This window comes from Chenopodium quinoa, unplaced genomic scaffold, assembly GCF_001683475.1.
Source record: "Chenopodium quinoa cultivar QQ74 unplaced genomic scaffold, ASM168347v1, whole genome shotgun sequence".
NCBI lineage: Eukaryota > Viridiplantae > Streptophyta > Magnoliopsida > Caryophyllales > Amaranthaceae > Chenopodium > Chenopodium quinoa.
Window position 1 is genome coordinate 1,194,848 of NW_018744835.1, and position 25,847 is coordinate 1,220,694.

At 34.5% G+C, this 25,847-nt stretch overlaps 3 protein-coding genes and 1 long non-coding RNA gene across 6 annotated transcripts; 2 read left to right on the forward strand and 2 right to left on the reverse strand.

Annotated features, from left to right (window-relative positions):
• Nucleotides 1–2,584: 2,584 nt before the first annotated feature.
• On the reverse strand, nucleotides 2,585–3,634 carry LOC110704374. The gene has a single exon (XM_021882155.1). The coding sequence runs from the start codon at nucleotides 3,632–3,634 to the stop codon at nucleotides 2,585–2,587; it is 1,050 nt and encodes a 349-aa protein (XP_021737847.1).
• Nucleotides 3,635–12,396: 8,762 nt separating this feature from the next.
• Nucleotides 12,397–15,181, forward strand: LOC110704460 (transcription factor RF2b-like). Its single transcript, XM_021882245.1, has 4 exons — nucleotides 12,397–13,177; nucleotides 13,614–13,746; nucleotides 14,081–14,165; nucleotides 14,323–15,181. The coding sequence occupies exons 1-4, from the start codon at nucleotides 12,774–12,776 to the stop codon at nucleotides 14,991–14,993; spliced, it is 1,293 nt and encodes a 430-aa protein (XP_021737937.1). The 5' UTR covers nucleotides 12,397–12,773; the 3' UTR covers nucleotides 14,994–15,181.
• Nucleotides 15,182–15,362: 181 nt separating this feature from the next.
• Nucleotides 15,363–16,649, reverse strand: LOC110704462. Of its 3 annotated transcripts, none has more exons than XR_002507959.1 (4): nucleotides 16,517–16,649; nucleotides 16,230–16,308; nucleotides 15,932–16,000; nucleotides 15,363–15,802 (listed from the first exon to the last, which is right to left on the reverse strand). It is a non-coding gene; the product is annotated as an uncharacterized LOC110704462 (long non-coding RNA). The 3 variants fall into 3 exon arrangements; XR_002507958.1 differs by having other exon boundaries at nucleotides 15,932–16,086; XR_002507957.1 differs by having other exon boundaries at nucleotides 15,932–16,308.
• A 212-nt stretch (nucleotides 16,650–16,861) lies between these two features.
• Nucleotides 16,862–24,172, forward strand: LOC110704461 (LOB domain-containing protein 4-like). Its single transcript, XM_021882246.1, has 2 exons — nucleotides 16,862–17,317; nucleotides 23,524–24,172. The coding sequence occupies exons 1-2, from the start codon at nucleotides 17,141–17,143 to the stop codon at nucleotides 23,857–23,859; spliced, it is 513 nt and encodes a 170-aa protein (XP_021737938.1). The 5' UTR covers nucleotides 16,862–17,140; the 3' UTR covers nucleotides 23,860–24,172.
• Nucleotides 24,173–25,847: the final 1,675 nt, after the last annotated feature.

A 25,847-nucleotide genomic window follows, 5' to 3' on the forward strand; every position in this document is an offset into this window, starting at 1 on the left:
TGGTGATTCAACTCCAACCTAATCTAAGTATAGCGGGTTAAGTTTGGGGATTTTTAATTTCTGTATGAGATAGGAAAACCATCGTTACTAAATCATCATTCGACATTTTATAACAATAATTAACCTCATGCGATAAAATTATAAAATATCAGTACGAATAATTTTCTTTAATTTGATACCTGAAAAAATGGTATGAGCAATTCACCTCTTCTTGGGTTTCCAAACCCCATACCATGTGGGTTTGAAAGATTGGTTTTAAAGTTGAAAATTTAAAAAGCACGATCTATGAGTTTTACCTATTCTAAAATCATACATCTTACTTGAACAAAGTGCCAATCGAATTTCATGACTTTTAAGATTAATTAGCATAGATAAACAAATCTAAACAGGATTTAAAAGTCAAATTACTAAGATTATATAATCCGCTGATTTGGCTTCGTGCTATTATAGGAATATTCGAGTGTGTTGAAGTTCTACATTAGCATTAACACACTATCGTGCTTCTTTCAACTATACTTTGATCAAAGGTAGTAGCGTTAAGTTGCTTTCTTTCTTTAAATGCAACAGAGAAGCTGAGAAGATGTCATTTCTTCACTAAGCTACTAGTAGCAGTATGTTTTTTTTTTTTTGAATTAGTTCAAGTTAGGATTAGTTTTATCCGGGTAAATAGTGTAGGCGAGATTTGACCTTTGGAATTGGAGATACCACCTGGGTTTTTGGAGTTACCTGTAAACTCTATCTGAAATAATTAGCTTCAATCTGAATTTGTTAGGCGAGGATTAATCGTGCAACCTTTTAGTTTAAGATATAAGGTTTACCATCCTTCCACTTCCTTATAATAGTGAAATGAATTTTACTCCCTTTTAATACTATGATCACATTATACTGAAAAATGGGTGACTTTTGATGTGTTTTACAAGATGATTTGTTGTATGTAGATGTTTATCGTAAATTCGTAATCATTTTCATTTGAAACTGTATTTGTTGTTACTCCTGTGAAAGCATATTTCTTTTATCATTTCATTAGTTTCTGTTTAGCATCTAGGGCTGCGCAACCCCCACCTCAAAATTAATGGAAAAAACACTATTATGTTATTTAGCAATCATTTTTCTAATAAACATACTTGGATTTGAAAACTATTTATACAAGTCTATTGTCTTTTCCTAAAGTCTACGATGAGAAAATATAATATGGCTTAGGACAATAATAGATGCCTCTGCAGTTTAATTAGCTGTGAGAAATTCTCTTCAACGTATAGATTATCCAAGATTTATGATCCAAAATTGTTGGTTTGGATCTAGTAAGAAATCATATAATTATGAATAACACTTGATTGCTTAACAGTGGCTTAATTGAGCTTTAATAACACTTGTCCCTTTTTTACCGGATTAAGGAATGATTTAGATAATTAAAAAGCAGATATAGATTGTTATAAAAAATAGTAGATGTATTAAATCTAACCGTGATTTATATAGAGATTGTTAATATGATCGGGGTTGATAATCCTAACATCGTCAAATATCATTTTTTTTTTCTCCAAAATAATTATTAATCATCCATACCACTATAATGTTGGTATTGTATGGTAACGAATTGTTTTTCTACACTACAGAGTATTATCGTGTACCTGATTATTTTTTACTCTTAAGCCTTAACTAACTTATGCAATACTGAAATAGAATACAGAGTTGAACTTAGCCTATATTTGATCTCAATAACCTCAAAATTATTCGAATATAGAAATAAAGACTTTAAACGTATACTACAGTTACGTTAAACTGTAAAAAGCAGGGGTTACTATTCTAATGTTTTAGTTACGGTGCAAAATCATAAGGTGTAAGGCTGTTTAGCTATCAATAACTGATGCAGCTATGACTGCATGACTGCATCCCATGCCTTTTGTTGGTGATAGGTTTATGGTTCGCACCAGTGCCGGGGCTAAAATTGTAAATTATTTATGGTGCCTTGTTCAACTTTTTAAAATGAGGTCTTCTACTCGATAAATTTAATACACAATTTTTATTTGATAATAAAATTCGTTGAATAATTTTGGGAGATGAAAAAATTTGAAAATTAATTGAATAATTGAAGAAAATGAAGAAGATAATAATAGAAAGTAAATAGGAAATATAGAGTTTAGAAGATATAGAGTATTTTTGGAATTGAAATAGTAGATTGAAAATTTTTGGGGGAAAAAGGAATCTGAATTCAGCTCCCCAAAAAATTAGACAATTGTTTGATGCGTGTCTCGTACCCAAGACCTCCTATACTCAAGGCAATTGCTCTAACCACTACACCAACTGCACTTTCAAAATATTATACCTAACTTAATTATATATATCTAAATTTTGGGGCCCCTCAAATTTTGGGGCCCTGTTCCGTCGACCACCTTGCTCCGGCCCAGAACCGCCTATGGTTCGCACAAATCTTTTTCATTCATTTTCGTTGGTGATTGTGCTCCAGAGGTGTTTCATACAAGGGGGGCAATCATTTTTGCCAACCTCATAAATCATAATACCTCTCATTTCTATTTGGTCATGTTTTTTTTATCTTTTTTTTTTTTGAGAAAACGTTGTAGGTGCCTTATATTGATAACTTGTCCATCAAAACATAGGGAGAAACCTCACAAGGGACGTGGTTCTCCCAAACTTGTTCTACACCAAAAGGCGTTAAACGGGCTAAATTATGAGCCACAACATTACCGTCCCGTTTAACATGACACCAAACAACAGAAGAAAAAGAGGAACAAGAAGATAAAATATCATCTAAAATTGCATCCAGGTCAGTGAAGAAGATCGATGCTTTGGTTAAGCGATTGATGATAACTTGGCTATCAGATTCGATTATAACCTCCTTCAATCCGAGGCGTTTTGCAAGTTTTATGGCCAAGGCAACCGCTTTCCCTTCCGCAATAATCGGAGACCAATGAGCTCTCACTCTTCTGGCCGCAGCAAAGAGGGTATCCCCCTTCCAATCTCTAGCAATCACCCCCATTCCTACCCAACCTTCATCACACAAGGAAGCATCACAATTGAGTTTAACAATACCTTCCGGTTGTGCTTTCCATCCTTTGGGGCTGCGGCAAGAATTTCTTTTGACCCCTCCATATTTCTTCTTCATGTAGGTGTTACAATCAGCCGCAAGGCGGTGAGTACGCTTAACAATGACGGGATGATAAATTTCCTTGCCATTGAAGACCATTTCGTTTCTCCGATTCCATAAGTACCACATTAAAATCGCACCTCTACTCACCTTCCTTGCGTCCAGCTTGCTCCATGATTCCAATAAATCCAAGAAAGACATACCAGTTGGCCAAAAAGACATCTCCACACAATCGCACTCTACCCAAAGTTCACGCACAGTGTGATAATCGAACATGGCATGCTGGACGGTTTCTGGGTAGTCCACGCACCATGGGCAACTCACTACATTAGTCATGTGCCTATGCATGAGGTAGGCTCTTACAGGGAGAGTTCCCGTGCAAACTCGCCACAAAAAGTGTCGGACTTTTGGGGTAACCTCCAACTTCCAAATCTCTATCCATGCTTTGTGAAACAGATCAAGATTACATGACTTGCCTAGCATATAGGCTGTTTTCACAGAATAGCAACCATCATTCGAGAAGGCCCACATTATAGAGTCTTTAGCAGCATTCGGACACAAGGGGATTGCTAGTATGCTATGAATGTCTTCAGTATTGAAAATATTTTCGATGCGTTGAACATCCCATTGGCGAGAGTCATGATCTATTAAGTCACTTACCCGAGTCACAACATCCGAACAAGGGGTGGAAGGCGCAGTATATGATTTATTAAGCCATATGTTGACTGTTGTTTCATTCCCTATCCTCCAAAGCAAACCCTCCTTGAAAAGGGCCTTCAAAGACCATATACTGCGCCAAGAGAAACTACCTCCATAACCCAAGTTTGCTTCCAGGAAGCTCTTGCCCGCATAATATTTCGCACTTAACACCTTATTGAGGAGAGAATTTGGGTTACTGGTTAGCCTCCATGCTTGTCTACCAAGGAGGGCATCATTGAAGACTCATAAGTCCCTGAAGCCCATGCCTCCTAGGCACTTAGGAGAGCAAAGATCCTTCCAACTCTTCCAGTGAACTTTCTTCCGGGTAGTATCATTTCCCCACCAAACGCGAGCCATCATAGCATGAATCTCCCCAATTACCCCTTCCGGAATTCTATAGACTCCCATAATATAAGTCGGAATGGCTTGAATGACAGATTTGAGTAGAATTTCCTTGCCCGCTCTCGATAAAAAAATTTCTTTCCACCCTGACAATTTTTTCCATATTCTATCCTTAAGGGCTGCAAAAATCGTCTTTTTTTATCTACCAATTATTGTCGGAATCCCCAAGTATTTCTCATGCTTATTAACCCGACGCATAGCCAAAACCCCCAATAATTCCTCTTGCACCAAAGCACTCACCCCTTTACTAAAAGAGACCTCCGATTTTTCATAATTATTTTTTTGGCCGGAAGCTTGTTCGTATATGTTGAGGATTTCAACAATCTGGGGAACACTCCCTTCGGTTGGCTCTTGCTAAAAGAAGACTATCGTCTGCAAATAGGAGGTGAGAAATTTCCGAACCTCTTCGGCTAGCTTTAACACCATGAATAGAACCATCAACTAAAGCTTTCCGCATCAAACCCGAGAAAGCATCTGCAACAAGAATAGATAAATATGGAGAAAGAGGGTCTCCCTGTCTAAGACCCCTCGTGGGTGAAACTGAGCCACAAACATCCCCATTGACAATAAAGGAGTATTTAACCGAAGTTACACAATCCATAATTGTTGCCACCCATTTGTCCGCAAACCCCAATTTCAAGAGAAGTTTTTCTAGAAAATTCCACTCAACTCTATCGTAGGCCTTACTCATATCCAGCTTCATAGACACCATGCCTCTTTTACTGCTACATCTCGTCTTCATTGTATGAAACAATTCCAGGGCTATGAGAGCATTGTCAGTAATAATCCGACCGGGGACAAAAGCACTCTGATTCTCCGAAACAATGTCAGGGAGGATAGATTTCAGTCTCATCACAATGGCCTTCGAAGCAATTTTATACAACATATTACAGAGAGCAATAGGCCTATATTCTGACACTAGAGTAGGGGAATTCACTTTTGGGATAAGCACAATGTTAGTATGATTAACAGGGACAATTGACTCATTACCCTGCAATATACTACTAACAAGTCTGGAAACATCATCACCTACAATATGCCAGAATTTTTGGAAAAAGATAGCATGCATAGCGTCAGGACCTGGAGCCATGCAGGGGTGCATTTGTTTAAGAGCGGCAAAAATCTCCTCCTTTGAGAACGATCGCATAAGCTCAGAATTAATGTCTGGAGTCACAAGTCTCTCAGTTGCCTCGAGAACCTTAGTGCACGCATCCTCGGAAAAAGTGCCAGCAGCAAATAAGTTTTTATAGAATTGTTCGACAATCTTCTCAATATCTTCTAGCTTCTCTTTCCAATTACCCTCGGCATCATAGAGGCCTTTTATCTCATTTTTGTTCCTGCGCTGAGAGGCTTTATGGTGGAAATATTTGGTATTGCGATCCCCGTCCTTGATTTCTGAGGCCCTAGACCTCAAGTACCAGTAGGCTTCCTGCTTATCACACAGTTCCTCCAGCTGCTTCTCAATGTTAGCACATTTAGCAAGAGGCTCATCTGACACCGCCTCCCCTTGCGCCTCTTTCAATTCCTTCTCGAGCTTGTCAATTTGCAATTCCAACCCCTTGAACTTACGACCACTCCAGCTCTTCAGATCACCCGCAACCCTCTTCAAACGGTCCCCCACCTCACCCATACTGTCTCCCCAAGCCCCACGCACTACCTCCTCACATTCCCCATCGAGCAGCCAGTGAGTTTCAAAACGAAATCGAATTTTCTTTTTTCTCTTCTTTTTCCTCCTATGTTCACCAAATTTCAGAAAAATTGGTGAATGATCAGATTTTTTACGAGCCATGTTGTCCACCTCCTGGTTGAGAGAAAGCTAGAACCAAGGTCCATTTGCCACAAAACGATCCTACCTCTCCCTAATAAAAGTTTGTACAGTCCGACCTTTCTCCCATGTAAACCATTGCCCTTCATACCCAAAATCCCTAAGCTCACAATCGTGAAGAACTTCCCGAAAATCAAGCAAAGCCCTTCTCGCATTATCAACTCCGCCCTCCTTTTCACCATACGACAAAATCTCATTAAAATCGCCCCCAAACAACATAGGCCCCTCAACATCATCACATAACTGTCTAATTAGGGACTAGGTTTTGTGTTTATTTCCAGACTCCGGCCACCCACACCCGACTCAAGTTTAACATCACCACAAATATGATTTTGGGAGAACGAAACCAGAGAAAAATCCACACAGTCCCTCCAATAAATACACAACCCCCCGGATCTACCAATACTACTCACACCAAAAGAATACGAAAAATTGAAACTAATTTTATTATTCTTAGCAATGCTTTTATTAACTTTTGTTTCAGACAAAAATAAAATATCAGGAACTAAAGAAGAGCACCACTTTCGTAGTTCCCGAACTGCACGAGGGCTAGCAAGCCCCCTACAGTTCCAACATAAAGTACTCATTGGTCTTGGCGGGGTTGATCCATGTCAACCTCCGCCGGACTAGAAGAAAAAGAAGGCACCTCCGAGCTAGCTTGCTTTGAATCGCTTCCCAAAAGATGTCTCACTCGTTTCCACTTCAACAGAAGAATCAAGAAGTTTTCTCTTCCCATAAAGAGGTGGTTGCTCCTCCATATTGGTATCCATATCTCTGTCAATGCGTTTCCATGTCTTACCGTGAGAGTCTCCTCCTTTAATCTCTCCAAGCACTTGCTTCTCTAACTCCAACCTTGGAGTTATTAGGGGGTCAGCCACAAGTATCGGATTAATAGGGGAAGAGGCATCCTCCAAGTGGTTTGCGCTATATCCGGACTGGGTATTAGGAAGAATCCCCGTCACCTCAATATCATCACTGATTGTAACCGTCGTAGTGCTCTCCTTCAAGGCCCCTAGTTGAACATTCTGCTGGACATTATCCTCCTTGTGTAGGATCACGGTTTCAGCCTCCCTTTCAGGCGAAAAAACAAGCTTCCGGGCAGCCACCGGAGGTCCCTTACGGATCACATTTGGGTCATGATAACCAGGGAGTTTCACCGTAGCCTGCCCCTTCAGTTTAGCCAGCAACTCCTTCTCCTTTTCACGCTCAAAGATCGATAGTCTGACTGGTTTCTTTGGCAAAGCTCCAAGCCAAGGTCCATACTCATATACTACCCCCTTCTTAACTGCCTCCTCCTCCACATATTGACATTCAATGTCAGTGTGTTCAAGTCGGCCACAGTAATAACAAAAATCCGCCAGACGCTCATATTGAATGCCACACCACTTCGATCCTTGTCTTCCAGTTGCAACCCTCACCCCTCTACGAAGGGGCTTGTTAATGTCGACTTGTACTTTCACATGGAGATATTTGTTCCATCCAAGAGGGTTCGAGTCATCATATTCTATAAACCCTCCTAGGTGTTCACCGATATCAAAGGCAAACTCAGGTATTCGCTTATTAAAAGGGACATCACGCAATCTGATCCAGAAAGGGGAAATCCCAAATCGCACCTCTGAGGGTTGCTCATCACCGGAAATTTCAGTCAGCAGAAGGAGTTTCTTATCGAAAAACCAAGGGCAGCCCTCAAGAACTCTGCGCTTATCATCTTCGCTAAAGAATTGAAAGATGAACAAATTCGTTTTCACCATTCGAATCGCCACATTGTCTCGGACTCTCCAAACATTCAGCAGGGTGCGTTTCATAGCCTCGACATTGTACGGTCTCACAGTCAACAATTTCCCTATCAAGGTTAGGGAAATTCGAGCTTTCGTATCATCATCGACATCGCAATCATCAGAATTGCCGAATACCTTATTCTCCTCCTCAGATAACCGCAAATTATCCAAATCATTCAATAATTGAGACTCCATTGCTCACAAAGGAATAAAACCAAGAGAAAACAGGGGGAAAACTGCAGAAAAAGAGTCGAAAAACCACCAAGAACCGACGAAAAACAGGGGCAAACAGAGACCCTAGGCGAGGGACGAGAACAAACCCTAGGCAAGGGACTTTTATGTTTTTTTTATCTAAAAAAAAAAAAAAATCTAACATAGTACTTGTAGAAATTTACATATTTATCCATACTAGGCCATATACTCTAGTTACAATTTTAAGGGTGTTGTAGTCTTTATAATAGGGTGTTGTAGTCTTTATAACAGGATATTGTAATCTTGGTGTTGAATCATTGAATTATTAAGTAAAGAGAGAATAGTTATCGAACTAATAAGCATTAAGAGAATATTAGAGTAATAAGGCGATTCATTCGAGTTCAGTGCTCAACTGCTCATATATAGTTAATGTTCTTAATGAGAGAATATTTAAAAAATATTACATATTTGACCTTACTACTCTTTAATTAGATTTAATTTTATTTGAAGTTTAATAATTTGTCATGCTTTAATCTCCTGATGTACTGGCATCCGCTGATCTTTTTATGGTACTAAATTTATGGATTAGGTTCATGATTAAGATAAAGTTTGCAATCTCCTAGAACTATTTGTAGCCTAATCATCATTCTTGCCAGTATTAATTAATTAAAAAGTTTCTAGTTGGAAGTTGTCAAATGTGTTTGTCCATTACCCCTTGGACTTATATATGGCTGCGACTTGGCTCATGCATCGAGCTCCAAATTGTCTAGTTACGGCTACTAGTGGCTATATGCCAAATTGTATTGGCGCTATACTCTACTCTATTATGCGTCGTAAGTTCCGCCACCTACCATAATACACCAAGACAACCACTTTGCCAATTACCGCCTATTTTACATGTTCACTCTATAGTAATACGAAGTTTTTCACAATCTTGTAACCCAAAGGAAAATTGTTTTTTACTTTGATTGTAAAAAATAAAATATAAAATAATGTTTTAATAGCTTAAGGCGGTGTTCTACAATAAAATGTCATTGAATAAATATTAGAAATTGATTTGCACTAATGTTTAATTATGTTAGACCATTGAACGGCACACAATAGTATGATTAATCTCCTGCATTATTTACAGTACTGTTTAATTGTTAATTTTTGGTGACCTTAGATACTTGTTTCTACCAAGGTTGTTAGGATCGAGATCCTACCTTGGATCGATGAGGGGGGGTGGGATCGAATCAATAGAATCGAAACGTAGGATCGTAAGATCCTACTTAGTAACGAATAATATTATATGCTATAAATTGACTGAAAAACATTTCTTCTAATGGGTTTCCATGCGAAAGACATTGGTTTGCTTAAGAAAGGTCGATCTTCATTTAGCATTGTTTGTATGGTAGTTAGAAGATTAATAACACAAGTTTAAATTAATAAATTATGTGCAAATTTGTCAAGAATGAGACCTTAACTATAACAATTGCAAGTTGTCAATTGATAAAATCATATTAATGTCTCGGATTCGCTAATTTATTGGCGATAATTATTAAATACATTAAATTTAGGTGCATATAGCCTAGTGAGTAATAAAAAATATGTCAAAATAAATCAAAGTCTCATATTATAGTAAAATGTTGGATCGGATCGTAGGATCGTAATAAAATCGTAGGATCATGTTGAGATCTTACCACTCATAATTAATATCGGAATAGGATCGTAAGATCCTACAAACTTTAAGATCCTACCAAAAATCCGGATCGATCACGCAATTTTTGTTCGTAGAATCGTAGGATCGTAAGATCCGAATCGGGATTTTAACAAATATGGTTTCTAGTTTTCTACAGTGAAGCGCCTACAAATTTGCTCCCCCCCCCCACACACACACACTTTGCAATCACAATAATTTACCATCTTTAATTATAATTAGTTATTAAACTTGTTCTCATACCAAGTAAATTTTGATACTTTTTACAATTAGATGATTAAAATATTTATGGTTAAAGTCGTGTATTGACAAGATGTATATTATGTTAGGCTATATTCAATTATATTTTTTCGAATACATTGATATACATGTAACACGTGTAGTGTAAAGTAATACTACTACGTCATTTATGTTATCTATTCAAAGAAAAATAATTATAGACGTTTGATCTTTATAGTGTTTGAACTCACGACCAACAATAATTAAGTTGAAGGTCTAATAACCATATTAGCCAACTTTTAGTTATACTTTTATATTTAACGCTTTTAATTATATATCTAACTTTAATTGGGGTGTTTGTTTATATATATTTTTTCCATTAGTTATTCTATTGTTTAATAAGAAGTAATATTTATGATGCACTATGTATATAAAAATCTAAATATTGCAATATGATAATTATAGTAATGTCCCGGAGCTCAGGCCACACACTAATTATGATATGAAATAAAATGTCTTGTTTTAATTATATAATCATTGTATCTATATTTGCTTATTCTCTACTAGCCAATGGATGTGCTGGACCCTAACAATTGGGATAAAGCCATTTATATTATACATGATTGACTCCCAACATTAGGCATCTTGGTCTTTGCTTTATGAGTCATCTAAGTACCAAGAGCGAAAAAACCACATTCATGCTTTAAGAATCTTTGTATTTTCGTCAATATATATAAATTAGCACCAATGAATTATAGACAATTGGAAATTGAAAAGATCGGATAATATGCTTGCATATTTAATGGCAATAATGTAACCAACAACCATATACTTTAATGGCAATAATTTTGAAGTTTGCTCGTCTTAATGAGAGCATAGTTAAAGTTAACAAAGACACATTTAAGGGAGAATTTTCTTTAGTCCTTAAAAGTTGAGTCAATCCGGGCCTTGCATATTGGGTCGTACTCCAAGAGTCCAAGTTCGAGTTGGAGCTAGCCAGGCCGACCTAAAATACATCACAACCTAACATGGGTTTGGCTTGGCACATCATGACATTATGCTTGCAATTGGAGAGAAAAGCATGGCACGATATGTGGCATGAACAATTGAACATGGTTCAAATTTGCAACTTAGGTTTGTGAGCTATTATGACCCGACACACTATCCACCACGAATTAATTCCACTTCTATTCGTTTTCAAACTTTTTTATAATTATTTTTAGTCTTTGGCAATACCATTTGATCTCACTAACTAGATATATTTAATAGAATATATATATTTTTTAATTTTATAATTATTTGGAAGTTCAGGGTTTGGTGAGGGTCGGAGTAGGGGATGGTTGCGTGTTCTGGCAGTCTGGCGAGGATTGGAATTAGCGTCAGAGAGGGGGATGGTTGCGTGGTCTGGCAAGGGTCGGGATTGCGTGGCAGGATGGGGAGGGTTTTGGGCTGGTATGATGGCGTTGCGAGGAGGCTGTTGGTGCTGTGTCGCGGTGGCTGCTGCTAGGGAGACTGAGATCGGGAAAGGGGTCGGAAGGGGAAGGAGGGAATATTTTTTTTTTTTGTTTTTTGATTAAGTTTTTAAAAAATTAATATCATTTTTTAAAAAGAAAAATGTTAATATTAAATTAAAAAATCCTAACCAATCACAATACGACATGTCTCTTCCTTAACCTATAAAACAGGTTACTGGTCATTTATCCTATTTATGGAAGATCAATATTAGGTCATTTTATTGGGAATAAACAAAAGGTGGATTTATTTATGGAAGACCAAACAAAGGTCATAATATTCCTGACAATTTTTCCTATATGTTATAAATCTTATTATATACAGTAATACAGTAACATGCATGCAACAATTATCTATTGTATACATGAGTTGCATTAAGGTTGAGCAAAATTATTTGGAAAACTAAAAATCCCAAAATTTGTTTCGAAAGGTAGATAATTGTAATGGTTCGAGTATTCAATTCGATAATTCACTTTTCAAAGTTGATGGGTATCCGATAATGATCTAACAAAAATTGTTACCATTTTTGTCCACTCAAATTTATATATCCAATACCTAAACTCTTACATTGTTTCATAATTGCTTTATAATTTGAACAAATAGTCGAGATTATGCTGTAATGTTGTTGAATAGTACCAAATGATATCACAGTAACAAAAGTATAACTTTTTATATTTGGATATCATATTGGGTATCCAGTATTTGATACCCGAATTTATACTTTGTGTATAAGTTTGGCTCATAAATAGCATTTTTAGTAAGTTATTATCAAAAATCTGATCCGATAACAATAATGGTTCAGATATTCAACCATGCTCACCTTTATAGGCTCTACTTGCATTAGGTGTTCCCTTCGTGAACATGGTCTTTTAATGTCATTTTATTTTTCAATTCCTTATTCGCTCCATGCCTCTATCAAAATAAAAATATATATATATATAGTGAAACTGATTACTAATAATAATAATTATTATTATATGAGTAAGAAAAAATCATAATTTTGGAGGGAAGAAGCTTATGTTCCGCAAAATTCCCCATTCATTCATATAAGAACCTCTCATCACAAAAATTCCCTCCAAAAATGTCGCTCCTCCTCCCACACATTTCTTGTTAACGTCCCTTTCCTCTCCTCTCCCTTCTCTTTCCCTATCTCTCCTCCCTCCCTCCATTTTTTCGACGGGAGAATTCGCCATCCTCCCGTCATCAATCACTATCACCACCACCACCAATAATTTTACGAGAGGAAAAGAGGTCAAAAAAAAAAAAACATAAAATAATCGCGGCACATAATTACAATATGTCCATGTCAATGTCAATGGTAATGCTAGCGTAGTCTCTCTGGTAATGGGCCACCGGAGAGTTCACTCAGAGATTCTTTTACGAATTCCCGACCAAATTAGCTTCGGGGGTTCCATGGAAGGAGGTGATGACGCTGATGATCTCTTGGCTACTTATATGGATATGGAGAAAATCGAGTATTTCGACGATAAACAAAATGATCCCATGAATTGTCATGACAATGCTCCTCAAGATCATCATCATAATAACAATAATAATCAAAAGCCTAGACATTGCATGTTAGTCGATGAATTTTCAGGAATTTCGAGTAATAATGACAATGATAATAACAATGATTATAGCAAGATTAGCAATAATAATTCTGGGATTGCTTCTTGTGAAGCTAAGAAGGCTATGCCTCCTCATAAATTGGCTGAATTGTGGATTGCTGATCCTAAACGAGCTAAGAGGTTACCCCTTTTCTTATAATCTTATCTATAAAACAAACGTACATGTCTATTTTTTTTATTTTTAAAAATAATGTTGATCATATATTCTCTATCACATACTCGCAATTTTGTTTTTCTAGGGGAAAAAAAAGGGTAAAGTGTGCAGGGGAGGATCTACATAAGAAGAATTGGGGTCGATTGTCCTTGATTAATTGAGTTTATAAACTTGTTCCTTATGAAATTTTAGTTATTATAGAATCAACCCCCTCAAAATTCTCTAGACCGACGACGTTTATAACAAAGAGCCTTTCGAAATTTTTTGCAATCTTATATCTTAATTCATTTCTGACAAATTTCCCTTGTGTACCTTAGCTAGTATGTGATTGTAATTTTCTTAGTATGGATAATAGACAGGTTCTTGTAGCGAGTATGAATTAAAATGAAAATTTTCATGTAGGATTTTGGCTAATAGGCAGTCTGCTGCTCGATCGAAAGAACGAAAGGCTCGATATATGCAGGAGCTAGAGAAAAGAGTCAAATCTTTACAAACTGAAGCAACTGCACTCTCCGTACAGCTCTCACTTTTTAAGGTTAGTACAAAAAATGTTTCCCCTGAATCCCCTTAAGCTATAAGAAAACATAACCCTTTGTACGAGTTTCCGTGCATCAAAGATGATAGATAGTCATTTACAAGCTTAGGAAAAAAACAATTATGCTAATAGGCTAATAGCTCTTATTTCCTTCTCTTGCCAGAAATTATGTGGTAGAATTCTCTTGCCAGAAATTATGTGGTAGAATAATGTTTTGTTCTACGATGCTTCTATAGTGTAAATGTAAACAAATCTAGTGTTATAATTCATCAAAATTGCTTTTTTAACTGGTTCTAAAGCCAGATTTTTATGCATTTTGTTTTCCCATCTTCAGAGAGATACAACTGGTTTAACAAACGAGAACATGGATCTTAGACGTCAATTAGAGTCCATGGAACAACAGGCTCAACTACGTGATGGTACGTGTAACCCTCGTTTACTGTCATAATTGATAATTCTATGCTAGTTATGAATAGACATCTTAAGGATATAGCAGCTTTATTTCATGATGTATATGTATACTCTGACTCTTAGAATAACCGACTGAATCATGTAAGATGTTACCTTGTCAAACAGCTTTGAATGACGCGCTCAAACAAGAACTAGACAGGCTTAAGGCTGCTACTGGAGATACTTCAAACACTGCAGACACCTTCGTTATGCCACAACAGAATGCACCACATCATTCGCAACAGCAGCAACACCCCCACCGCCAACAGCAGCAGCAATCATCCTGTCCGTTCGACTCAAACATGCTCATGAGCCCTCATCAAATCGACTCACATAACTCAAAAATGTCCTGTTTACAACCCTTTGAGATGAAGATCTCCCGCCCTTCTCCAGCACTTGACTCACACCAAACAGAACCAATCGAAGCAATAATGATTAACATGGCTCAGCAACCAAAAGTACCACAACATTTCCCCATTGATAGAGGCAGTTTTCTTCCATTCGAGTCATCTAAACCAAGAGTGCCACAATTTTGTACAAACGAAGCAAATATGAGTTACCCTCCTCAGGCAATGGACTCACCCCTCGGAAATATTTCACCATACACGTTTGAATCAAACAGCCAAAGCCCCGAGCAAGAAGTATACACAACATCTCGAACACAAATGCTTGGACAAATGCCTATAAATGATCATAGTAACAAATGGCAAGGTCTTGATATCAATGGTTTAAACTCTTATCATGTGAAAGTAGAAGGTCCATCTATTATTGCCAATGAAAATATGAAAGCATTTTAATCTAATTCCCCTGCTTCGTTTTTGTCAGCTGATTAAGATATAGAAGAAAGCATATAATTTTTTTTCAGCTTTCGAAAATCTTTGTTAGCTAGCCTTGCTCAATTGGCTTTCTTCCATGCCAAACATTCTCTGTATGTAATTTCAAAATAGTTCATTTTTCAATTTAAACTGTAAATGGTTTTTTTTTAATCAATTATTAGACATAGCACATATACATATATATATTTTAAGGAATTATTAGACATAGTATTAGCCTAACTTTAAATTGGAAAGGCAGTGGATCAATTGGCTTGTAAACTTGGTAAGCTTTGTTTACATATATGCTTCCTCCGGCCCAATTATTGGTTTGTACATCCAATGAACCTAAAGGGTATATTCAAATAACATTAAGGCTAAAATAAATGAACATGAACTTTAAAAGTACGTAAGAGTTAAAATGAATGAACACGGACTTTAAAAGCAACGACTAACATGCAGTTTAATTGCAAAAAAAACAGTCTAAGTTCCATGTCCAAACTCAAAAAAGTGTATACACTTAAAATTGACTCACAACAAACATGAGCTTAATTAAGCTTTTGGTTGAGTTAGTCCCTTAACATAATATCGGAACCAACGTAACACAAAGGTCACGGGTTCAAATCTCGATCACTCCCTTCTTTACTAGTCATCAGGGGTTAGCAATTTGGTTTCTTGAGAAAAAGCAACTGTTTCAGTTGTAAAGCATATACTTTGTCACTGCATCAACAAAGTCTTTCTCTTTCACAAACTTCCGATCCATCCTTCGGAGGGCAGGGTCAAGAGTATCAAGTCTGGAAAATATCAGAAAGAGCATAATTGTCAATAATACTTAATTAGTTAGTCCTAATAAGAAGTTTGATGTTTCGCCGAGAATCAAATCCATCAAGCAGATTTGCTAAATCTGTTATAGTATGTTGTACCTCATTATCACCAGGCCAGCAGCAACATCAAAAGAACGTGCACCTCCTACCGCGTCAATTTCATCAAACCTTGATCTCAAATTAATATGAAATATAGTTTGAGACTAAGAGCTTAAACTCGTACTCGTAGTGTGAAACAGAGAAAACACTCAAATCTTCATCCCAAAATTGTTGGAAAAAATTAATAATATGAAATGTTGTTTGAGACAAAGAGCTTAAGTGTGAAAGTACAAGATGTATGGAAGTAAAATGTTCAAATTAAGTTAGAAATGAAGACACAAAAATATCAAGGACATACCCGACACGCATGCCTTAGCTTGTTCTATATCATCAGTTGGAGAAACTCCATCTCCAACTCCAAGCCCAACAGCCATAACCTGTGATAGTTTATTCAATAAAAAAATGGTGTAAGAAAACCCTACTTTTCTTGTCAATTTATTATGCTTTCTACACATGAATACGATTATGCAAAATTAACGAGTTTTTAAACATGTAACATAAAAGCCTCATATTACAAAAGAAGCATGCTAAGGAGCTGAGAAATCAGTAGAAAGAGTAATTTTGAGGCACCAATTAGTCAATTACCACTATTCTTGACAGTTGAATCATGTATCTAACCGCTTGTTCAATGTTAGGACCAATCGAAAATAAGTGCAGAATACCTTAGATATACCGTGCACCCAGATGTATATTGCACGGGTAGGTAGAGAAAAGTAAATCATCAAGAGTATGTGACAGGCTAAAGCGGAACAAATGAAAGCATGACCCAACATGTAATAATAAAAGGGTGGGTCTAAAAATCCAATCCGAAAACGATGTTAAGGCCCACCAAAATCTAGAATTCTTCATAGGTCGGGCCCATTAAAGATACTCTTGTCACTACAAAATTTTTCTATATAACATCCACCAATTTTCACTTCTTAGCCCCCCTTTCCTCTTCTTATACAAACAAACCTATAACGCTTGTCTTACATACTTTTCTAACTTTCATATATAATAACTTGCACTTTACTCTTGTCCATACTTATTATTATCATTACTAAATAAAAGTAGCATATATTATATGGTACATAAAAATCAAGAGTTGTTGGTTCGCTACATATATTTATTTGACACAACCTTTTGTTTAGACTAGAAATAATTGAGTTGCTACGGATTGATCCAACAACATATTACAAAATCGAAGAGTTAGTAAGCGTCGAACAAAAAATGAAGGAAAATGGAAGGAAACAAGGGGCGGTGTCTCCTTGTGCAGCGTGCAAGTTGCTACGAAGAAGGTGTGCGCCAGATTGTGTATTTGCGCCTTACTTTCCTGCTGACGAGCCTCAGAAATTTGCTAATGTGCATAGAGTTTTTGGTGCTAGTAACGTCAACAAGATGCTACAGGTACGCCACTTTATTTAATTTATTTTTTTTTTTAAATTTTTTAAATTTAATTTTTTTTTTGTCTTAAGAGAGCTACGAATGCATGTGATGATGTGAATCGATCACATAATCTCCTAAAATCGGGAGGGAATCTCTAACTAATTGAATTATCCCTCACTCTCATTTTATTTCCTTTTTCTGCATTCTACATTGTTTCATGGCTTCTCATGATCATGCATCAACACGATTTAATTTCCATGACAAATTGTCTTCTCTTATCGTTGAGCTTAGAATTCTAAGGAATAATATACGGTATCCTAAATTTTTTTGTTGTTGGTTACCATTAATGTTAAGAGTTAAAAGTTTGGTGGTTGTCAACTTGTGAAAGGGATATTTTACCACCCTAGGCATGGTCGTTCAAGACAAGCAAAATTGATTGTTGAAATTATTAAAATGTATACGGGTTTAAAAAGAAAAGAAAAAGAAAAAAAATAAAAAAAATAAAAAAAATTCAACAAATTATCAAACATAATGGTGATATTCCTAATTACATCCCTTGCAGAATGTTCCTAGCTAACAATTACTATTAGCTTTAGAATTAATGCTAAGGAGAGATCGAGTGTTTAAAAAAGTAGGTGGGTGTAACAAAAATATGGATAAATTTAGGTTAATAATGCAAAATAATAAAGGGGGGGGGGGATTAAGGTTAGGAAAAAAAAAAGTTAATTAAATAAGAAACAAGAAGTGGTTTCAAAAAAAAAAAATAAGAAACAAGAAGTAAAATAATATATATATATTGTGCGGCGAGAGGGGTTAGGTATTAAAAAAGTTTGTAATAATGTAGATATGTATAGTATTGTAAAATGGATGTAAATAAAATATAGGACGGTTTTTAAATGGCTAAAATGGATGTAAATAAAATATAGGATAGTTGTAGCCACTGTATTAGATCAAATCTCAACCCTTTATTTATTTTAACCAATGTAAACTGTTGATTGAGGATTAAAAATGACTTTTTACAAAATTGATTAAAAAAAATAAACACGTTCTTTTATAATATTTCATCTGCAATCTTTTCGATCTCATATTCATGCCAACTCGCAACTTTCTTGATGATATTACAACGTTCCTTCGATCCCTTTCCTCCTCATTTTGCTTTTATGGAGCAATGCTTATAGTAGAATATGCGCCATCGAAATTGTTATTCCAATTCAGATCTTAAGTACCATATTCAATTTTTTTTTTTTTCGAAAAAACTGCCGTAACGTTTATCTCCGTTAATCCTTTAACATCTAAACAAAGAAAGAAGGATTCCAAAAGAGAGAGGATCATGGATCAAATTACTGAAGGAGAAACTGAATCTAATAACGTTTTTTTTTTTTTTTGTCAAATATCCTTTTTTGTTTTTTTTTTAAGAAAAAAAAACTAAATAATCATCTTAATTAACGGTTTATATTAGTCAAAATAAATAAAAGGCTGGGATTTGATCTAATATAATAGCCACAATTATATTGTAGCCATTCAAAAGTCAAAATATATTAAGAAATTTAATTATTATCACATCATAACTTCAAATATTGTCTCATATACAGAATACAAAAAAAAAAAAAAAAAAAGAAGAAGAAACGATATGAAATATTGTCCGGGACACTGACTAGTTTTATGGAGTATTATTAAATGTTGAAATGATGCGCCAACCAACTACTTTTTGGCGGGAATGTATATGGTAATTTTTTATTTTTTGATGACAAAGTACCTGGCAATATCTTAATATCGAAGGATTATTGAATATGATGATTATGCATTCAAATTTTGTTTCGTACCCTTTTTCAACACACAAGTATGTAAATAAGATCATATTAGAACTTTAGATTTTCAATTACTTATTGTTCAATATCTTTAATTACTTATTTCTAAAATATAAAATTATTTAATTAAATATTACATAATAAGACGAATCTAACAAAATTATATTTGATAATGCTTTATCTTATAAATTAGTAAAAAAATGCAGTTAATCTTGGTCAAATTTAAACATTATATAGACTAGACTGGATGAGAATAATTTACATCACAGTATAAGACAAAACTTTATTACAATCATAACAAATCACCTTATTTACTCATGTTACTATTTTGACGTTTGACTTTTGACATATAAGCCAAATGTATATGCTTTGCAATGTGTATGCATTAAGGTTAGTAATCTTATATTCTCATGTACAGAAACTCCTTCACGCGGTGCAAAAGTTGGTTGTCCCCCATAGCTTTTGACCTTTATCAGTTGTAGCGGTTAATAACGGTCGAGGGACCCACTTTACTTTTTTAAACCACTTTACCGTACCCTTTTATCAATTAACAATGTGAGTATTACCTCAACTACATTTTTCAATTGACATCAATCTTTTATCACGCTTGCTAATATACTTCTTTTATTCTTTTTTATTTGACCCGCTTAAACTTTATACCATTCACCTGTCTACTTTTGACCGTCTTTAGTGAATTATACATATGTAAGGAAAAACATATTCGTGTAAGATCTTGTTAGAATCGTCTAAATAAATACTATCACAATATATAACTTTTATAATTTTTATTTATAGAGAATGAAAGTTATTGATGGTTAAAGTTGTGCATCGACAAGCGTGATAAAAGAAACAGGTCAAGTAAAAAAGAACAGAGGAAGTATAATTTTAACGATAAATATCTTCAATTATTGACACTGTAAAATTATAAAAAAATCGACATAAATAAATTTATATTGAGATAATTCACACATGATTAAGTTTTTAATGTATCTATGAATAACAAGAGTTAGTTAAAGTAAAATTTGTAAAATTATAAATAGTGAAATAATCAAAGTGTCAACTAAAAGACGGGAAAAAATAGGTTTTTTTTTACTATACACTCTAACCCTTTAGTATAAAGTTATTTGATATACCTTAGTATCAATTAACAATAATTTATTTGACCTTATCACTACTAATTTGATTTGATTTGATATCTTATGTTTCCCTAGTCCATTTTGCTCATTACGCATTTTTGTCACTTTTCACTGTGGCCTTAACCCTTTTAAACTTATTACTTTTTCCATCACTTTTTAAATCTTTAAGCCTTAACTATTTTTTTTTCTTACAAAAAGATACGGAGTATTAAAATGTAAAGATTAAACATTGATAGGGGGTATATTGTAATTTTATACAATGTGACTACGCTATTAATTCCTTTAATTTGCTTTTTATTTGTGACACAATCAAATTTTAAAATAATAACAAAAAAAAAAAATCAAATTTTACATCATTTCTAGTTCATATTCTTGAATATCAAAATATCAGCCATTAAAACTACGTTTATAAAAAATTTACATGTTTAAGACCGCTATGCACTGAAAAAAAATCTATCAAGATCTCACATGCATAAGTATTATGTTTTTTTATGTACGAATCAATGAATACTTGTTGTCAAAGTTTATTATTTTTCATATAAATTATTCAAAATGAAACTAATAAAATATGAGGAAGCTAAGTATTAATCATAGTAATTAAGAAAAAATTATCTTCTATTTTCGTCCTAAAATAAAGAGAGTTACAAACTTACAATACTTAGATGATATGGTTTGGTAGATCAACGTACACCTATAAAATAAGAAAATATTTAAATAAGTTAACTATGTTGATGAAATAAAGAATGTGACATAACATACTGTATTATTTTGCATGTACAAAATGCATATACGTAGTATATTAATTTCATCTTATTTGTATACCTCAACTTGCTGTGCAATATCAAATTCTTGATACTTTTTTTTTTTTAAAAAAAGAAATTTTTTAATATAATATCCCCTAGGTTAGTTAGATTTGTCAATACATTGATTTATATCAGTTTCACTGTAACGAGTGTCCAAGAGTATTATATTTCAACTATAGTTTTATTCAACAAGAAGTTACGAAAACCCTATAAAAGAGTTAGTTAAAGCTTGAAGTAGTGGAATGTTAAATATATACAAAAGAAATGTGATTAGCTTAATAACTTTTTTTTAAGAAAAAAAAAATTGGAATACTAATTATTGGAATAATTAAAATTAAATAAAGTTATGCAAAGCACGCAGCAACTTTTTGACCACTAAGAAGCCTTTTCGTGCACATTCCTTAGCCTTTTTATTTGAAAATTATTATGAGTATATCCTACGCTTCTTAAGAGATTTGTAAAGCATGCACAACATAAATATTACTGATTTGATACAATGATACTATGTATAATGGCGTATCATGTAGTTCTTCATATTTTTTCCCGTAAAATTTACTAATTATTAACGTCAAGATGGTGTCAAATTGCTTTGAAAACTCATCACATTAGGTGATTCACTTGTGTTTACTTAAGTTTAAAGGCCCATTGGTTGGTTTAATTTAGCAAAAAAAAAAAAGAAATTACGAAAGTGATGTAGGTTTAAAAAAAAATGTCTGCAAAACAAAGTGATTCACTTAAAAAAAATATTCGGATGTGAAGAGAAGGATATAATAAAAATTAAGAGAAGATGTATGTCTAAAAAGGATGTGATGCAGTTTTAAAAAAATTGTGTTAAATACAAGCCTACGCCGTACCCGCAGTCCAAGAGAGAGAGTCCACTTCACAAGTCCAAAGGAGGTTTCATCCCAAAACCATATGGCAATAGGTGGAATAGCCCTTTAGCCTCATAAAGAGATTAACTCTCTCTTCTTCAACCAATGTGGGACACTTACATGTGGTGATACTTGAAAGGTCTATTCTTCAACAAAATGCCTATAAAACAAAGTGATTCACTTAAAAAAAAAAAATAACGGAGGGTGGAGAATTTGGTTTTGGTAGACTTTCTGGCTATGATCTACAACACTTGACCATATAGTACCCTTGTACAACAGGGTTACAAGACAAATGGTGAAGAATCAACTTTACCTAGACAACTAGTCAATGACTTTATTCAATCCATAGTTATGTTCTAATTTCTATAGTCTTAATTCTGTTATGTTATCAAGTTCAATGGTCTTAGAACATGAATATGTAAATGTCAAAAAGAAATTTAACCAATTCAACAACATCATTTTATTTGAACCACCTATGTTCATTTATGTTTCCTTGGATTCTTTGAAATTAATTCATAATCAAGCCTTTAGTTTCAACAACCTCAACAAACATGAATCAAAATTTTCACACTAGACAGAATGAAACACAAACATAACAACTTTGAGCTCATAAAGTGTAGTTGTTCATATTTATGTCATGTTTGTTGCTTGATTTTTCTGTTTTGAGCAATAATTAAAAGTAAAAAAAAGTTACATGTATCAAATTATTTTTTCTACTCTTAATTATTATCTTTACTAACTTAAGTTTTACGGAGTACAAAATAAAACTAAGGATCAAATTAGATAAACAAAATAATTTTATTAATGTTCGTACGAGCTTAGCTCATATAAGATTTTCAAAAAAAATAAAAAAAAATGAAACGAAAGAAACCTAATCAAATATTTGAGTTGGTGTAGGAGTTGCCATTTCACCAACGCGGTGATGCAGTAAGTTCAATGGTATATGAGGCAAATGCAAGGATACGTGATCCGGTTTATGGGTGTGTAGGAGCGATATCATCACTCCAACAACAAATCGACGTTCTCCAAACCCAATTAGCCGTAGCTCAAGCAGAGGTGGTGCATCTACGAATGCGCCACTTCCCTTTTTAGCATGGACATGGTATTTTTAGATCAACCTAGCTAATATATGATGTAATATTATTGTCCTTAAATAGCTTAATTGTGGATTGAGAAGGGACCTAGTTGTTCTTTTTCTGTTTCCTTAGTCCTTTACATTTTTAAAGCAAGTTAGCACATCTCTATCTCACTCTCTACTTGATCTAGATCATAGAGGTGATGATGATGATGGTGAGAAGGATTATTAACCTTATTGTACATGTACAAACATATATAATCATGACTACTTATTATGTAATGTAGTATAATTAAAGTAAACTTGACGGTCCACTTTTCACTTTCCTCTTATAATTCTTTTTGTATATTTGCTTAGTGCTTAAAGTCTATCATTGCTCTTCCAAAATGGGCATCTTATTTTGTTTTTCATTATATTGTTTAGACGCATTTTATTACATTTTTTTAAAAAAAATTACAATATTTTATGTGGATTACTGAAATTTTAATGCATACATAAATCAAGATGATATGTTTCAAATGCATATGATGTAGGAGTTGCCAATGCACCAACGCGGAGATGCAGTGAGTTCAATGGTGTATGAGGCTAATGCAAGGGTACGTGACCCAGTTTACGGGTGTGTAGGAGCAATTTCATCACTTCAACAACAAATTGATGTCCTCCAAGCCCAATTAGCCCTAGCACAAGCGGAGGTGGTACATATGCGCATGCGCCAATACTCCGATAAAACTAGGGTTGATCATCATCAAGGCACTTCCTCACCTGAAAACTCCCCTTCATCTAAGATAGTATCTTCACAAGCCAAGTCCCTTTTTATGGACATGGTTGTGGATCAACCTAACATGGAAGAGTCACTTTGGTCATGTTAATGCATACATGCGCTTGGATTAAATTTAGTACTTTTTTTTTATTATATTCTCTCTTTTATTGGTGGTGGGATTTTAGAGATATATATATAATATACGTAGTAATATAAAATATATTTGTATAATGGAAATGAGTGGTACGGTTGTAATTTAATTCTTAGGTTTTTGGGACCTAGTTGTTTCCTTTTTTGTTACCTTAGTCCTTTACATAGTCCTTTATTTATAGCACTAAGATATTATTAACCTTATTGTACATGTATAAAATATATAATCATGACTTATTATGAAATTTAGTTTAAAGCAAATTGACGGTCCACTTTTCTCCTATCTCTTTTTTTTTTTTTTTTGGTAATAATTATTTTTTTATTTTATTGAAGCTAAGTTATGTTTTCTCTTAGTGCTTAATGGCCATTAGTCTTCCTAATGGGGCAAATTAGTGACCGACAAATTGATATAATATGGAAGACATGCCCCATCCATCTCTTTAGTTGAATTTTACACTATTTGTCGGCCGATGTGCATGTTTTTTTGTCATTCCATAGATATTATAGATCGTTTTGAAAGTGATGGATGTGATTGTATATCACATGAAAGGGATTTAATATTTACGGATCCAGAAATTTAGATGTGTGTGTACGAAATTAAACTTAATAAAAAAAAATACCAAATAATGTGGAGTATTATCATTTTTTGCCAACTAATTAAAATTTGAGTTATTAATTAATCTACTTACTATTGTATTAATCTTTGCATGTACGATGAACCTATCCTTCAATTCGGTGACTAGCTAGGTCTATAATGAGTAACAAAATATGTTTGTATGAAAAAAAAAAAAAACTCTAAGAGACCTATTTTTTGTAAGAATCAGTCTCTTTCATCTAAAATAAGTGATATTGCGTCTGACAACATATGAATTATATGAATGACATCTAAGAGACCAGGTTTAATTTTTCAATAACCGACTGTTTGATTTTAACCAAAAAATAATATAGCTGTACCTCTATATACCCCTAGATTTGCCGCTGAATTTTATTACTTAGCTAGTGCTTGTTTGATTATAACCTACTCCGTAGTATTTACCATCTAATTAGTACATAGTATTTCATATATATTATGTAGAGAAAAAGACAAGAAAATTATTTATTTAATTGTTGCAACTAAATTATATTAAGGAAATTTTGCAAAAAAACCTCCTTATAAAAGCACTTTTTTAAAAAAAAAAAAATCTCCTTTTATATATATATATATATATATATATATATATATATACTATTTTTTTTTTTTTTTTGCAAAATAATACCTTAATCATATTTTTTTTTGCGAAGTCATACCTTTATGCCGGAAAATGGGATTTGACCCTTTTTCCGGCGTTATACCCCAATCCACCCACGAAACCACCTCCCTCCCCAGCCCCACCCACAAAACCACCCTTTCACGATGTTGAACAACCTAACCCACCCCTTTCACGGCGTTGACCACCCTAAACCCTCCTCTATAGCCGCCCTAGCCACCCCTCTCCCCTCCATTGTCGGCGCCGTCATCCCTAGTCGCGCCCCCAAACCCTAAATTTACACTCGAACCACCCTAAACCCAAATTTCGCAAGGTGGTGGAAAGGAGATGGTTCAATTTCATTGGTGGGGATGAGGAGGGGAGGCGGTTTCATGGGTGGAGCTAAGGAGGGAGTGATTTCGTGAACAGGGCTAGGGAGGGGACGGTTTCTTGGGTAGTCAACGTCGAAAAATGGGATTTGACCTCATTTTTCCGGCATGACTTTGCAAAAAAAATTTGATTAAGGTAATTATAAGGAGGTTTACTAAAAAAAAATTGCTTTTATAAGGAGGTTTTTCGCAAAATTTCCTTATATTAATTCATGTTCGTTCAAACTATAATATTGGTTCTTGATTAGGGGATTTTTATCCTCCAATCACCGTCTGACAAGTGGACCAACCAGGCTTCGCCACGTGTCCTTCACGTAGGCCAATAGGAGCCT